The sequence below is a fragment of the Heterodontus francisci genome, chromosome 3 (genome assembly GCF_036365525.1).
Source record: "Heterodontus francisci isolate sHetFra1 chromosome 3, sHetFra1.hap1, whole genome shotgun sequence".
NCBI classification, from domain to species: Eukaryota; Metazoa; Chordata; class Chondrichthyes; order Heterodontiformes; family Heterodontidae; genus Heterodontus; species Heterodontus francisci.
Window position 1 is genome coordinate 169,798,642 of NC_090373.1, and position 17,395 is coordinate 169,816,036.

Sequence of the window (17,395 nt, forward strand, 5' to 3'; positions counted from 1 at the left end):
AGCGAAAGAAATGGAAGGTGATGCTGATAGTAGTAGGCAGGATTAAATGGGAGCGGATGGGAAGGCACACAAGTGGCATAACCACTAGCAGGGAACAGCTGGGCTAAATGGCCTGCTTTATGTTCATAGTCCAAAAGAAATGTGTTTCTTTTTCCAGCACCCTCACATCATTCATGTTTTCCCTGAGAGCAGCATTGAACCATCACGAGATAGGGGCAGTAACATCATCCTGACTCCTACAGCTGAGTTGGGTACTAAGTGATTCATTGGCGGTGTTATCAGTACATGCCTTTACTGCAGAACATGCTCAACAGTAATTTCATTGGAGGGGTGGGGAGGGGGGGGGGGGGGGGGAAAGCTCTGACACTGATGTTCTTTCCTTATTTCTTTTTATGTAAAGCATGCCCTTGAGAAAACAATCCTTGAGACGCAAGGTCAGCATTCAAGCAACGAAGGCAACTGGATCATGCTGTGGAGCTCGCCACGATATGGAAAGGAACCTTGCATTTCTGGATGAAGTGGGAGCGCACATTGGGATGCGTTTGGGGAACATTCACCAAGAATAGACTGAGCTCAGACTCTTGTGACTTTGCCTTCTTCACATGGACAATACAGTAGTGCAATAGAGAGCCACGCGTTCATTCACCACAAGGATCTCCAGGAACAATCTCTTTCGTTCTGCATAGCAGAGACTTGGCCTGTCTGTCTCTCAGGAATACTGGTAACACAACACTCATGTACCCATGTACAGCAGTGCCTCGAATGTTTAATATACTTAATAAAATTTCTCAATAATTAAACCTGGAATTGTTGAGGTTTTTGATGTTATTTTCCCGACTTTGTAACTGCACTTCAGATATTCAGCTGCGGTGTGGTCCTTGTGTGTGGGGGGGGGGGGGATTAGAGGGGGAGGTGGGGGGAAGAGGAGAGGTAGAGAGGGGGTGTGGGGGGGTTAGTGGGAGGGAGTTAAGTTCAGAAGCTCCTGAAGAGAGGGATGCAAAAGGCAGGGACCAGACAGCTGCAATGCCTGAAGTACAGTTGAGAAGTAGGGGAGAAAGCGGCTGAATGGGGGATCTGCACCTGGAGAGAACGGCTGGATGGAGAAGGCAGGAAGCGAGAGGCCGTAGAGCGCCGCGGGGAGCGAGCAGCCAAAGACCTTGGTGTCGCCGGGTGCGGGTAAGTTTGGTAAGTCTTTTGCCGTTGCAAATTTATGGCGCATGCGTAGAAAAACGTAGCCCCCCCCCCCCCACCACGCTGCTGTCTCCGGCCGCTCTGCTTCCCTCTGTCACTGGGCGGTTCGCTCGCCGGCCACCCACCCCCCCCCCCCCCCCTCCCTCCCTCCCCGGCCCACACCCCGGCCAGCTCGTTCGCTCTCTCACTCCGCCATTGTGTGCTGACATATGTTTGTTAGATTGCATTTGCGCATGTGCCACAACAGCGCCCCCTAGCGGTAGCGTTGTCAGCAAATGCAGTCATATGGTTAATGGTTCTCTCTGGAGATGTTGTCACTCTCTCCTTTCAATCTGTCGTCATCACTCCTCTCCTCAAAAAACTAACTTTTGACACCAACACTCTTGCAAACTACCATCCCATCTGCAACCTCCCTTTCCTCTCCAAAGTCCTTGAACATTTTGTCACATTCCAAATCCATTCCCAGCTTTCCTGGAAAGTTTGCACCCCTCCAATCAAGTTTCCACCCCTGTGACAGTACAAAATAGCTCTTATTCAAGTCACAAACGATATCCTATGTGACTGTGACAAAGATAAACTTTCCCTCCTCATCCTCCTCAACCTGGCTGCAGCCTTTGACATGGTTGACCACACCATCCTCCTCCAACTCCCCCATTGTCATCCAGGTGGGTAAGACTGCTGTCACCTGGTTCCACTCTTACCTATCTAACCGTTGCCAGCAAATCATTTGCAGGTAGGGCAAAATTATGGAAGGTTTTAAAGATGAAAACATGCTTAATCTTGTATGTTAGGAGATAGACTGATTGGTTAGCAAGGATAGAAGTGATGAGCAAGCGGGGTGTGTGGAAAGTGCGGGACGGGATACAAGTTTTGGACAAGGTAGAGTTTGTGGAGGCTGGGAGGGCATTGGGTAAAAGAATGGAATGAGGGTTTCAGTGATCGAGGGTCAGAAGTGAGCAATGTTATGCTGCACTGTAGAAATAGGCAGTCGGTGATGGGTGGTTGTGGTTTGAATCTTATTTCTGAGCATCAGCATTCACTCATTAAACAGAAATATTCAGAAAAGATGCTAAATTTAATCCTGAATTTTTTTTGTAAAATTTTTGCTCAAGTAGTGCACTTGGTGATGATGCTTTTACGTGCTGCCCTAAAACCTAAAGCATGGGAAATTAATGAAAAATGTTGAGACATCTTCGAAAGCAATATTGAATTAGATTAGGTACAGGCAAGGTTCATGCAACATAGTTGGAAAACAAACACTATGCTATCAGATGATGTCACCGAGTGGCAGCATGTGGATGCGAAATAGGAGGGGGCCAAGGACAGATCCTAGTGGGACACCAGCGGTAACAGTGCGAGAGCACGATGTTGCATGAACCTTGCCTGTACCTAATCTAATTCAATATTGCTTTCGAAGATGTCTCAACATTAATTTCCCATGCTTTAGGTTTTAGGGCAGCACGTAAAAGCATCATCACCAAGTGCACTACTTGAGCAAAAAAAATTCAGGATTAAACTTAGCATCTTTTCTGAATATTTCTGTTTAATGAGCGAATGCTGATACTCAGAAATAAGATTCAAACCACAAGCACCCATCACCAAGACTGCCTATTTCTACAGTGCAACATAACATTGCTCACTTCTGACCCTCGATCACTGAAACCCTCATTCCATGCTTTTACCCAAAGCCCTCCCAGCCTCCACAAACTCTACCTTGCCCAAAACTTGTATCCCATACTGCACTATCCACACACCCCACTTGCTCATCACTTCCAAAACAGTCCATCTCCTAATGTACAAGATTAAACATGTTTTCAGCTTTAAAACCTTCCATAATTTTGCCCTACCTGCAATCTCTTCTAGCCTTCACCCAGTCATCAGTGGCAGAGCATTCAGCTTGCTTTTCCTTCGGAACTCCCGCTCTAAATTTCTGACTTCCACTTCTTTCTTCCTTTAAAAGTCTTCTCAAAACTCTGGCTTTCTGTTGCCTCACCATGCCCAATCACTCTTCATGGCTTACCTAGTTCCTTGCCCACTTCCATTTGTGCAATGCCTTGGGCCATTTATATATTAAAGATTCTACATAAATAGAAGTTGCTTAAAAGTAAATATTTCGAAAGAACAGAACACAGAAAAGAATGCTAAGCAAATCACATTCTTTTAAAGATTTCAAGTAATATCAGGATCGGGACAAACGCATTTAAATAGGTGTTATTCCGTTACACTTGCACAACAATAACTCCCTTACTTATAGAAGTGTGGTGCATTTACCACGGTCACATTTACCAGTCTCTGTTGGGGTTTCAACCGGCTCTTCAAATTGTAGATCACTGCAGTACATTTCCTGTAGACAGCAAAATGACTGTTCAGGTTTGAGACACTCTTCAAGATTAGGGAAGGTGCACGATTCTAGTTTCTCTTCAATCAGCTTAAATTCCTCAGAGATTGGTGGTTCATCGGATACATCCCGACAATTAATGCTAGGGTCAACTTCAAGGGCTGATAGATTATTGATGGGATCTGGTCTTGGATCCTGAATTAGACTATAATGTTTGAAGGGGGTGGGGGTGGAAGAAGGAAAAGAGAAATCAACTGATCTCCAATAAAATTGTTTTGATTCATAAACAGTAATTAAGGGAAAAAATTACTGATTTTTTCGTTATGGAATACTATATTAATCTGTTCATGTAATATATAAAAGAAACAGCAACCTATACAATTAGTAAATACTTTTTTCATAAGCATCTTTTGAAAATTCAATGTAATTAATCAAATCAATTCCTTAAACTTGTCAGATTTGAAGAAAGATACGAAAACCAAATAGTCTGAAAGGAATGAGTACCTCTTGGTGTCAGCAGTTCTTACCTAATTTTTCTGATTTTGGCAAGCTGGATGTATTCCTCCTCTGATGAATGAAGAACCATTCGTTTATCATTGTTAGCTTGTGTGCTTTCTGGAAGAATATAAAACTATTACGCTGCAAATAACCCAGTTTTCATAGATTGAAATCTGCAAAGTCCACAATCACTGCTTGAAGTTGACCACCACCACGAAACAAATTCTTACCTTCACTGTAATCCTCTGAATCTTGCTTTGGTTGCTGTGGTACTCCATAGAATGGAGTTGATGCTAGTGGTGCTGCAAAGGCAAAATCCTCCGTATCATTTGGATTGATTGCCAGGGTTCTGTTATCACACACAGCCCAAACAGCTTGATCATCTATTTCCTGAGCAAAAGTTTTTAAAAATCAATTTGTACTTTATAAAAAACAGGTTAAGTGACAAGAATTAGATTTGGCATAAAACTTCCCTAACAACTGAATTACAGCATTATTGTTGGTTTATTGGGGCAGTTTTCACATTATTACACTCTGACATTGAAAGGCATTGAGTAGTTGGGCAGCGTTAACTGATTTCAAGGCTTTATTCCCCATTCTATGACCGGGGGTTGGTGGGGGGGGGGGGGGGGTGGGAGGGGGAAAGAGAGTTTGGAGGAAATTTACGATATCATAATAACCATGTGACATCACAAAGTGGTTTCAACCAATAGAGTTAAGAAAATACTCAGTGAATGCAACAGGAAAATAAAGATAGCAAGTATAGATGGAATATGTCATGGCTACTTCCGAGGCAGATCATGCCAACTTGTGACTTCATTTATCAGTTACTCAACTGGCATCACTCAGAAGATAATCATTTATCCTACATATCTGACTAGGATGGATCCTCTGTGCAGTCTACACCAAGTACCTGGAAATGGTTAGAAAATTAATATGCTTCTCTTATAGTTGTGACAGCTTAATGTTAGTTTGGCTCAGATGACAGCAATTGTAGGTTGGATTTTACCTGGACCTTGAAGACAGTCTGGGGTGGGGTAGACAATGGTGTGGGGTGGCATCTGGCTGTGTACTCAATGATCCTGCCCCATGCCATTTATTCAGTGGCAGGCTTGTACAAGGCAGATGGGAAGTCTGCTGGGAAAACAATTAAGCAACAAAGGGCTACTTAAGGGCCTCCTCCACTGCCGCTTAGCCTGGCAGCCTCCTGGTGGCTTGGGGGGTGGGAAATCCCTCTCCTAGGGGTAATCCATGGCTCACGAAGGCCTCATCAACCACATCCCCATCAACCCCATTAACTTGGTCCCACAGGCTCCTCCATCTTCACTGCTCTAGGGCCTCCTGCAGTCCCAGCAATGGTCACTGCTCCCAGTGGTGCTGCAGGAGTTGTGGAGCTGCTGGCCGCCTGATTAGTCAGCAGTCCTGGGTGGGATCTTGTCCCTTGAAGGATGGCAGCCCAACTGCAGGCAGTTAATTGCCTACCTGCTGTTAAATTCGGCTGACGGTCCAATAAAAGGCTGGGGGGTCAACCCCGCCTTCTGGCCTGTCACCGGGACCCCCCATAATGATGTAAAATCCAGCCTTTGTTGTCAGAAAGTTTGCGTTCAGGCTCCATTACAGGACTGAAAAAGAAAATCCAAGTTGATATTCCAGTGCATCATTGAAGGAATGCGGCATTATCAGAAGATGGGGCCTACAGATAAGATATTAAATCCCCAAAAATCTTGTCTGCTGGTCTGTAGTTCATTAAAGGGCATTCAAGATCTCATGGTTCTACGTATCCAGATGTCCTGGCAACATTTCTTCTTGAACCAACACCATCGATTAACTAACTGGTCATTCATTTCTTTGCTGTCTGTGGAACCTTGCTGTGTACAAAATAGCTGCTGCATTGCTATGTCTCAAAAAGCAATTGTGCCTGTAAAGCACTTTGGAACATTCCATGCTGTTGGCAGGGCAGCAAAAATAAAATAGAAGTCTTACCTTTGCTTTACTAGCTGTGGATTGTTTCTCAGACAATTCTCCCAATGGCCTCGGCTCTGGAGGTTTACTGTTCAAATCATTTCGTATGCTGCAACATCACAACACTAATTAACACGAGTCCAACTGACTACACTTTCAAAAAAAAAGTTACAAGAAGCTGTTTTATATACCTTTTTACAACACCAGCATCATCTTCAAAGATAGAAAATGAAACAGTGGAAGGTGGAGCAAAGTTCATACCCAGAATTTCCATGGATTGATGGTTGTCTTGAGGGGAAAAATGGGAGCCAAAAAATGAAGAGGCATTATTCAAATGATCACAGAAAGCTTCTAGAAAATTCCTCCCAAATCTATGCTACCATATATCTTTTGCGAATGAGAATTCTTAGGCACACAATCAGAACAGGAAAGACAGTGTGAAACATTAAGAGATTAAAAAGGACAAATAGGATGTTGTATTTCAGTGCCAACGCATATGCTACAGATTGATCCACCACTAAGCCGCATTATTGAGAGAAATTGCCAAGCAGCAGTCTTTGTCACAAATAGGAGGTTCCACCCTACCTCTATTTCCTCACATTACGGCAAAAGCACCAGTTTTATAACTTTGAAAGTTATTTTGGTATAAGCCATTACAAATTCAGCCAAGAACTATACCATAGAACAGCAGCAAGCTTACATAAGGTAAAAGTGATGACAAGATAGTTTGGGAAGTAGAAATTAGGCAATAGACAGCTTGTTTTTAAAAACACTGAAGATTTTAGTGGGAAGGTATTTTCTTTTTTATTCATTCATGGGATGTGGGCGTCGCTAGCTAGGCCAGCATTTATTGCCCATCCCTAATTGCCCTTAAGAAGGTGGTGGTGAGCTGCTTTCTTGAACCACTGCAGTCCATGTGAGGTAGGTACACCCACAGTGCTGTTGGGAAGAGAGTTCCAGGATTTTGACCCAGCGACAGTGAAGGAACAGCGATATAGTCCCAAGTCAGGACAGATTTGACTTGGAGGGGAACTTGCAGGTGGTGGTGTTCCCATGCATTTGCTGCCCTTGTCCTTCTAGGTGGTAGAGGTCGTGGGTTTGGAAGATGCTGTCAAAGCAGTGTTGGTGCGTTGCTGCAGTGCATCTTGTAGATGGTACACACTGCTGCCACTGTGCGTCGGTGGTGGATGGAGTGAATGTTTGCGGATGGGGTGCCAATCAAGCGGGCTGCTTTTTCCTGGATGGCATCAAGTTTCTTTGTTGGAGCTGCACGCATCCAGGCAAGTGGAGAGTATTCCATCACATTCCCGACTAGTGCCTTGCAGATGGTGGACAGGCTTTGGGGAGTCAGGAGGTGAGTTACTCGCCACAGGATTCCTAGCCTCTGACCTGCTCTTGTAGCCACGGTATTTATGTGGCCAAGCCCAAGCCTGGATATTGTCCAAGTCTTGCTGCATTTCTACACGGACTGCTTCAGTATCTGAGGAGTCAGGAATGGTGTTGAACACTGTGCAATCATCAGCGAACATTTCCACTTCTGACTTTATGAATTAAGGAAGGTCATTAATGAAGCAGCTGAAGATGGTTGGGCCTAGCACACTACTGAGGATCTCCTGCAGGGATGTCCCGGAGCCGAGATGATTGACCTCCAACAACCACAACCATCTTCTTTGCGCTAGGCATGACTCCAACCAGCGGAGAGTTTTCCCCCTGATCCCCATTGACTCCAGTTTTGCTGGGGCTCCTTGTTGCCATACTCGGTCAAATGTTGCCTTAATCTCAAGGGCAGTCACTCTCACTTCACCTCAGGAGTTCAGCTCTTTTGTCCATGTTTGAACTAAGGCTGTAATGAGGACAGGAGTTGAGTGGCCCTGGCGGAACCCAAACGGAGTGTCACTGAGCAGGTTATTGCTAAGCAGGTGCCACATGAGGGCACTGTTGATGACACCTTCCGTCACTTTACTGATGATTGACAGTAGATCGATGGGGCAGTAATTGGCCGGGTTGGACTTATCCTGCTTTTTGGACATACCTGGGCAATTTTCCACATTACCGGGTAGATGGCAGTGTTGTAGCTGTACTGGAACAGCTTGTCTAGGGGCGCAGCAAGTTCTGGAGCACAGGTCTTCAATACTATTGCCGGAATACTGTCAGGGCCCATAGCCTTTGCAGTATCCAGTGCCTTCAGTCGTTTCTTGATATCACGCAGAGTGAATTGAATTGGCTGAAGACTGACATCTGTGATGCTGGGGATTTCAGGAGGAGGCAGAGATGGATCAACTCGGCACTTCTGGCTGAAGATTGCTGCAAATGTTTCAGCCTTATCGGATAGATTGCTGATAGAAGTGGAGTTCCAATGTGATAAAATCTTAAGTATATAAATACAACAAAATAAAACCTGCACTTTATATATCTTTCATGACCCCAAGATGGTTGATAAAGTACTTTTATTATCACTGTTGTAACATAGGGGAGGTGGTGGCATAATGGTAATGTCACTAGACAAGTAACCCAGAGCCCCAGCTTAATGCTCTGGGGACATGGGTTCGAATCCTGCCATGGCAGACGGTAGAATTTGAATTCAATTAATAAAATTCTGGAATTAAAAAGCCAGTCTAGCGGTGATCATGAAACTATTGTCGATTGCTGTAAAAACCCATCTGGTTCACTAATGCCCTTGAGGGAAGAAAATCTGCCGTCCTTACTTGGTCTGCTCTGCATGTGACTCCAGAACCACAGCAATGTGGTGGACTCTTAAATGCCTTCTGAAATGGCCCAACACTCAGTTGTATCAAACCACTACAAAGTCTAAGAAAAGGAATTAAACCGAACGGACCAACCGGCATCGACAGGCACCGGAAATGACAATGGCAAACCGAGCCCTGTCGACCATGCAAAGTCCTCCTGACTAACATCTGGGGGCGTGTGCCAAAATTGGGAGAGCTGTCCCACAGACAAGTCAAGCAACAGCCTGACAGTCATACTCACAGAATCATACCTTGCAGACAATATCCCAGACACCATCACCACCATCCCTGGGTATGTCCCGTTCCACCGGCAGGACAGACCCACCAGAGGTGGCGGCACAATGGCATATAGTGGGGAGGTAGTTCCCCTGGGGGAGGTTAACCCCCCCCCCCATTGACTCCAGACCCCATGAAGTCTCATTGCATCAGGTCAAACATGGGCAAGGAAACCTCCTGCTGATTATCACCTACTGCCCTCCCTCAGCTGATAAATCAGTGTTTCTCCATGTTGAACACCGACTGGAAGAAGCACAGAGGGTAGCATGGGCACAGGATGTACTTTGGGTGGGGGACTTCAATGTCCATCATGAAGAGTGGCTTGGTTGCACCACTACTGACCAAGCTGGACAAGTCCTAAAGACGTAACTGCTAGACAGGGTCTGCGGCAGGTGGTAAGGGAACTATCTACTTGACATCCTCACCAATCTACCTGTCGCAGATGCATCTGTCCATGATAGTATTGGCAGGAGTGACCACTGCACAGTCCTTGTGGAGAAGAAGTCCCAGCTTCACATTGAGGGTACCCACCATTGTGTTGTGTAGCACTACCACCGTGCTAAATGGGATAGATTTCAAACCGAGCTAGCAACTCAAAACTGGGCATCCATGAAGCGCTGTGGGCCATTGGCAGCAGCAGAACTGTATTCAACCACAATCTGTAACCTCATAACCTGGCATGACCCCCCCACCCCCACTCTACCATTACCATCAAGCTGCAGGGGGAATCAACCCTAGTTCAATAAAGAGTGCAGGAGGGCATACCAGGAGCACCATCAGGCATACCTAAAAATGAGGTGCCAGCCTGGTGAAGCTACAACAGGACTAGCTATATGACAAACAGCAGAAGTAGCATGCAACAGACAGGGCTAAGCGATCCCAGAACCAAAGGATCAGATCTAAGCCCTGTAGTCCTGCCGCTTCCAGTCGTGAATGGTGGTGGACAATTAAACAACTGACAGGAAGAGGAGGTCCCACAAAGATCCCCATCCTCAACCATTTTGCACATTAGTGCAAAAGACTGAAGCATTTGCATCCATCTTCAGCCAGAAATGCAGAGTGGATGATCCATCTTGGCCTCCTCCTGATGGCCCCAGCAGCACAGGTGCCAGTTTTCAGCCAATCCGATTCACTTCAGGCGATATCAAGAAACAGCTGAAGGCAGTGGATACTGCAAAGGCTATGGGCCCTGACAACATTCCAGCAATAATACTGAAGACTTCTGCTCCAGAACTAGCTGCGCCCCTATCCAAGCTGTCCAGTACAGCTACAACACTGGCACCTACTTGACAATGTGGAAAATTGCCCAGGTATATCATGGGCACAAAAAGGACAACTCTAACCTGGCCAATTACCACCCTATAAGTCTACTCCCGGTCATCAGCAAAGTGATGGAAAGAGTCATCGACAGTGCTATCAAGCGGCACTTGCTCAGCAATACCCTGCTCACTGACGCTCAGTTTGGGTTCCACCAGGGACACTCATCTCCTGACCTCATTACAACCTTGGTCCAAGCATGGACAAAAGAGCTGAATTCCTGAGGTGAAGTGAGAGTGACTGCTCTTGACATCAAGGCAGCATTTGACAGAGTATGGCAACAAGGAGCCAATGGGAATCAGGGGAAAAAACTCTCTGCTGGTTGGAGTCATACCTAGCACAAAGGAAGATGGTTGTGGTTGTTGGAGGTCAATCATTTCAGTCTCAGGACATCACTGCAAGAGTTCCCAGAGTAGTATCCTAAGCCCAACCATCTTCAGCTGCTTCATCAATGACATTCCCTCCATCATAAGATCAGAAGTGGGGATGTTTACTGATGATTGCACAATGTTCAGCACCATTCATGACTCCTCAGATACTCATTCACCACCTTCAACATTCATTCCCTTCACCAACAACACACAATGGCAGCAGTGTTTACCATTTACAAGATGCACTGCAGCAACTCACCAAGGCTCCTTCCTCAGCACCTTCCAAACCCGCGACCTCTACCACTAGAAGGCCAAGGGCAGCAGATGCATGGGAACACCACCATCTGCAAGTTCCCCCTCAAAGCCACACACCATCCTGACTTGGAACTATATCGCCGTTCCTTCACTGCCGTTGGGTCAAAATGCTGGAACTCCCTTCCTAGCAGCACTGTTGGTGTACTTAAACCCCAAGGACTGCAGCAGTTCAAGAAGGCAGCTCACCACCACCTTCAAAGACAATTAGGGATGGGCAATAAATACTGGTATTGCCAGCGATGCCCATATCCCCTGAATGCATAAAAAAAGGGAAACAGCCAATTTGCACATAGTCACATAAACAACAATGAGATAAATGACCTGGATAACAGGTTTTAAATGGTGTCAGTTGGAGGATAAATGTCGGCCATGACATCAAGAGAACTCCTATCCTCCTTCAAAAGTGCCATGAGATCTTTTGCGTCCACCTGAAAGGACAGGGTCTCAATTCAAGTCTCATCTAAAAGATGGCACCTCCAACAGTGCAGCACTCCCTTCAAATGGCACTGAATTATCAGCCAAGATCATGTGCTCAAGTCTTTGGAGTAATCCTTCAGCTCAAGACCATCTGACTCAGTGACAAAACCACTGAGCTAAGTCTGACATCTGGTATGGAGCTGAACCCATGACCATCCAACTCAGGTGAGCATGCTACCACTGAGCTATATCTGACAACTGTAGCAGATTGTGCGAGTTGTCTTGATTTCAACTCGTTGGGGTTATATAGGGTTTTGACAGTTTTTCATTTACCAATAGGCAGTCATTTTTATGACTTTGAACTGAAATGGGGAATATCTTATATTATAAATATTTCATACTAAAGCTCATGCCCACTGAGCAGCCTCATGGGAGGACAGTCTGCTGTGCCATCCTTTTCATGTGGGTTGAATTTTAACACAGGTCCCAAAAAAAAATGCCAGATAGTTAACCCATGGCAGAAGGAAAATTAGATCCTTTAAGGATACATGGCGTTAAAGGTGAATCATAAACTTTAAAAAAAAAAGCTCATTAAGCATTCAATGAAAACACTAAATTCTGCAAATAATGATTTTGACAACACTGGGTTAGAGTTCCTAGTCCTGCTCAATGCTAGAGACGTATTAATGCCAAAGAACAGATGGCATATACCCGAGGATAGTAGGTAAGATTAGAAACAAAATTTAGGCAAAGCTCATCAGCAGCATGTCAAAAACAGGAGAGGTCTCACTAGCCTAGAAACCAAAAGTATATGGTATTTCAATAAGGTGATGATATAAACCTGGCTACCTACATTTACATTAGTCTTACATCAATAACTGGCAAAATAATAGAATTATCAGGAACAAATGGATCCAGAAATAAAATGGTCAAATTCACAAATAATACTAAGCTGGAGAGTTAAGTCCAGTCTGACAAGACAAACCATGGAACTAAAAAAAAAACCCAGCAAAATTCAAATGGCTAGAACTACAGCAAATTAATGCAAGATAGGTAAATTCACACAGGCTTACCATCCTTTTTACAAAATGTTTTGGAATCTCCATCTTGTGCCTCCATTTGTTCCTCTGCAAAAGCACCGCCATTTTCATCCACTTGAGGCAATTCAGGGATCACTGGTGCCTGAAACATGTCCATTATAGCATCTACCGCAAGAAAAGAGAGACTTTACCTTCAGCTGTGCTGTTACAGCGTGGACTGTATTACTCACTCATTCTGAATTGGATTTGTAATTAAAACTTGTCACAAGTTAGAGATGATAAAATCATTTATTTTACAGATGGAATCTTTGGGATTTTTCTAACTTCCTTACTTATAATTTTGGCTCTCTTATTTTAGATTACTTTAGTATCAGTTCCAACTTTCTAGACCTTTGCCAGTGATCATCTTTACCTTGAGATCCAAGCGAGCTTTCGTTAATGTACTCAGGAAACTAAGAACCCCTGCCTAGTAATTGCTTAAAGCTAATGGATCTCTCTCAGGCCTCAATAAGCTCTAATACAAATCTTCAAAACTAATGAAACATCAAATCAGACCTCATTTTAAGTTTAAAACTCCAATTTTACAAACAATGAACAGGTACATAAACAGCTATATATTTACAACAGACATCCTTCCACCTAACTGTAAAATAAAAAAAAAAGCTTGCACCTCTAAGAACTAATAACTTTTAAACATTTCCCCATTCTTTTAGGGACTGCATACTGTACAGTTATTTTTCAAAGATGTCAAATAGTCTGCTGCTTCTTTTGAGGTCTCAACCTCCTTCTGTGATTTGCAAACTTTGTTTTTCCAATTTTCTCAAACTGACTCTTGAACAGAACTGCACTTCATAGGTCAGGAAGGAGTTGTCAGGACTTCTTGGATTTTGACTTTCCAAACAGTCACATTTAAAAAGGAACCATCAGTAATATAAAAATGAAACCAATCACATAATATTCAAACTTAAACAACACTATCAGTCTTAAATCTGTAACTGCCAAAACCTGTGACAGTCTTAATGATACATCTGGCAAAAGACTTTGGCTTTAGCAAGTTGCTACAGTCTGATGCAGTGACTAGCATTTTGAAGGGACAGCCACTAAATTAAAATCTAGGCAAAAAATGTAACTTTTGTTACAGAAACATTTATATTCAGATTTAATGGCCTAAAAAAAAATTCTGCAGCCAGGATTGCACGATTTAAAAAAACTAATACAGCACTTTGAAGTAACAGGCAAACATTCTCTGGTGATAGGTCATGGATTTGCACTCCTGATGTCCATCCATTTTGAGGTCCCTTTGGAATGCTGACAGGGGAGGGGAAATGTTTGGTAATGGCATAACACTGGAGGATGATCCTTTGGATGTGGAGGCTGGTGGGGTGGAAAGTGAGACCAAAGGGAACCCTGTCGCAGTTCTGGGAGGGAGGTGAGGACAGAGGTGCGGGAAACCAAAAATAACAACTTGCATTTATATAAAACTTGTAACATAGTAACATGTCTCAAGGCACTTCACTGGAGCATTATCAAATAAAATTTGACATCAAACTATAAGGCCAGGACACCAAAATCTTGGTCAAAGACCGGTTTTAAGGAGTGTCTTAAAAGGAGAGTGTCAAAAATGCGAAGAGGTTTAGGGAGTGAATTCCAGACTTAAGGGCTCTGACAACTCAAGACACAACTGGCAATAGTGGAGCACTGGAAAGCAGGGATTTTTTTTTTTTAAGAACATTACAGCGCAGTACAGGCCCTTCGGCCCTCGATGTTGCGCCGACCTGTGAAACCATCTGACCTACACTATTCCATTTTCATCCATGTGTCTATCCAATGTCCACTTAAATGCCCTTAAAGTTGGCGAATCTACTACTGCTGCAGGCAGGGCGTTCCACGCCCTTACTACTCTCTGAGTAAAGAAACTACCTCTCACATCTGTCCGATATCTATCACCCCTCAACTTGAAGCTATGTCCCCTCGTGTTTGCCATCACCATCCGAGGAAAAAGACGCTCACTATCCACCCTATCTAACCCTCTGATTATCTTATATGTCTCTATAAAGTCACCTCTCCTCCTCCTTCTCTCTAACGAAAACAACCTCAAGTCCCTCAGCCTTTCCTCGTAAGACCTTCCCTCTATACCAGGCAACATCCTAGTAAATCTCCTCTGCACCCTTTCCATAGCTTCCACATCCTTCCTATAATGCGGTGACCAGAACTGCACGCAATACTCCAGGTGCGGTCTCACCAGAGTTTTGTACAGCTGCAGCATGACCTCGTGGCTCCGAAACTCGACCCCCCTACTAATAAAAGCTAACACACCATATGCCTTCTTAACAGCCCTATTAACCTGGTTAGCAACCTTCAGGGATTTATGCACCTGGACACCAAGATCTCTCTGTTCATCTACAGTACCAAGAATCCTCCCATTAGCCCAGTACTCTGCATTCCTGTTACTCCTTCCAAAGTGAATCACCTCACACTTTTCCGCATTAAACTCCATTTGCCATCTCTCAGCCCAGCTCTGCAGCCTATCTATGTCTCTCTGTACCCGACAACATCCTTCGGCACTATCCACAACTCCACCGACCTTAGTGTCATCTGCAAATTTACTAACCCACCCTTCTACACCCTCTTCCAGGTCATTTATAAAAATGACAAACAGCAGTGGCCCCAAAACAGATCCTTGCGGTACACCACTAGTAACTAAACTCCAGGATGAACATTTGCCATCAACCACCACCCTCTGTCTTCTTTCAGCTAGCCAATTTCTGATCCAAAGCTCTAAATCACCTTCAACCCCATACTTGCGTATTTTCTGCAATAGCCTACCGTGGGGAACCTTATCAAACGCCTTACTGAAATCCATATACACCACATCCACTGCTTTACCCTCATCCACCTGTTTGGTCACCTTCTCGAAAAACTCAATAAGGTTTGTGAGGCATGACCTACCCGTCACAAAACCGTGCTGACTATCTCTAATGTACTTATTCTTTTCAAGATGATTATAAATCCTGTCTCTTATAACCTTTTCCAACATTTTACCCACAACCGAAGTAAGGCTCACAGGTCTATAATTACCAGGGCTGTCTCTACTCCCCTTCTTGAACAAGGGGACAACATTTGCTATCCTCCAGTCTTCCGGCACTATTCCTGTCGACAATGACGACATAAAGATCAAGGACAAAGGCTCTGCAATCTCCTCCCTAGCTTCCCAGAGAATCCTAGGATAAATCCCATCTGGCCCAGGGGACTTATCTATTTTCACACCTTCCAAAATTGCTAACACCTCCTCCTTGTGAACCTCAATCCCATCTAGCCTCGTAGCCTGAATCTCAGTATTCTCAACAACATTTTCTTTCTCTACTGTAAATACTGACGCAAAATATTCATTTAACACTTCCCCTATCTCCTCTGATTCCACACACAACTTCCCACTACTATCCTTGATTGGCCCTAATCTAACTCTAGTCATTCTTTTATTCCTGATATACCTATAGAAAGCCTTAGGGTTTTCCCTGATCCGATCCACCAATGACTTCTCGTGTCCTCTCCTTGCTCTTCTTAGCTCTCCCTTTAGATCCTTCCTGGCTAGCTTGTAGCTCTCAAGCGCCCTAACTGAGCCTTCACGTCTCATCCTAACATAAGCCTTCTTCTTCCTCTTGACAAGCGCTTCAACTTCTTTAGTAAACCACGGCTCCCTCGCACGACAACTTCCTCCCTGCCTGACAGGTACATACTTATCAAGGACACGCAGTAGCTGCTCCTTGAATAAGCTCCACATTTCGATTGTTCCCATCCCCTGCAGTTTCCTTCCCCATCCTACGCATCCTAAATCTTGCCTAATCGCATCATAATTTCCTTTCCCCCAGTTATAATTCTTGCCCTGCGGTATATACCTGTCCCTGCCCATCGCTAAGGTAAACCTGACCGAATTGTGATCACTATCACCAAAGTGCTCACCTACATCTAAATCTAACACCTGGCCGGGTTCATTTCCCAGTACCAAATCCAATGTGGCATCGCCCCTGGTTGGCCTGTCTACATACTGTGTCAGAAAACCCTCCTGCACACACTGGACAAAAACTGACCCATCTAAAGTACTCGAACTATAGTATTTCCAGTCGATATTTGGAAAGTTAAAGTCCCCCATAACAACTACCCTGTTACTCTCACCCCTGTCGAGAATCATCTTCGCTATCCTTTCCTCTACATCTCTGGAACTATTCGGAGGTCTATAAAAGACTCCCAACAGGGTAACCTCACCTCTCCTGTTTCTAACCTCAGCCCATACTACCTCAGTAGCCGAGTCCTCAAACGTCCTTTCTGTCGCTGTAATACTCTCCTTGATTAACAATGCCACACCCCCCCCTCTTTTACCATCTTCTCTGTTCTTACTGAAACATCTAAATCCCGGAATCTGCAACATCCATTCCTGCCCCTGCTCTACCCATGTCTCCGAAATGGCCACTACATCGAGATCCCAGGTACCAACCCATGCTGCAAGCTCACCCACCTTATTCCGGATGCTCCTGGCGTTGAAATAGACACACTTTAAACCAGGTTCTTGCTTGCCAGTGCCCTCTTGCGTCCTTGTAACCATATCCCTGACCTCACTACTCTCAACATCCTGTACACTGGCACTACAATTTAGGTTCCCATTCCCCTGCTGAATTAGTTTAAACCCCCCCGAAGAGCACTAGCAAACCTCCCCCCCAGGATATTGGTACCCCTCTGGTTCAGGTGAAGACCATCCTGTTTGTAGAGGTCCCACCTACCCCAGAAAGAGCCCCAATTATCCAGGAAACCAAAACCCTCCCTCCTGCACCATCCCTGCAGCCACGTGTTCAACTCCTCTCTCTCCCTATTCCTCGCTTCGCTATCACGTGGCACGGGCAACAACCCAGAGATAACAACTCTGTTTGT

General features: G+C 44.7%; 1 protein-coding gene across 1 annotated transcript in view; it reads right to left on the bottom strand.

Annotated features, from left to right (window-relative positions):
- The window catches only part of bub1 (BUB1 mitotic checkpoint serine/threonine kinase), a 111,504-nt gene that overhangs the window by 39,145 nt on the left and 54,964 nt on the right, over positions 1-17,395 (bottom strand). The window contains exons 13-18 of the mRNA XM_068027527.1: positions 12,506-12,637; positions 6,181-6,277; positions 6,011-6,098; positions 4,258-4,417; positions 4,057-4,144; positions 3,478-3,734 (exon numbers count right to left, since the gene is read on the bottom strand). Coding sequence (XP_067883628.1) covers positions 3,478-3,734; positions 4,057-4,144; positions 4,258-4,417; positions 6,011-6,098; positions 6,181-6,277; positions 12,506-12,637 — 822 coding nt within the window. The remainder of the gene's footprint in view (positions 1-3,477; positions 3,735-4,056; positions 4,145-4,257; positions 4,418-6,010; positions 6,099-6,180; positions 6,278-12,505; positions 12,638-17,395) is intronic.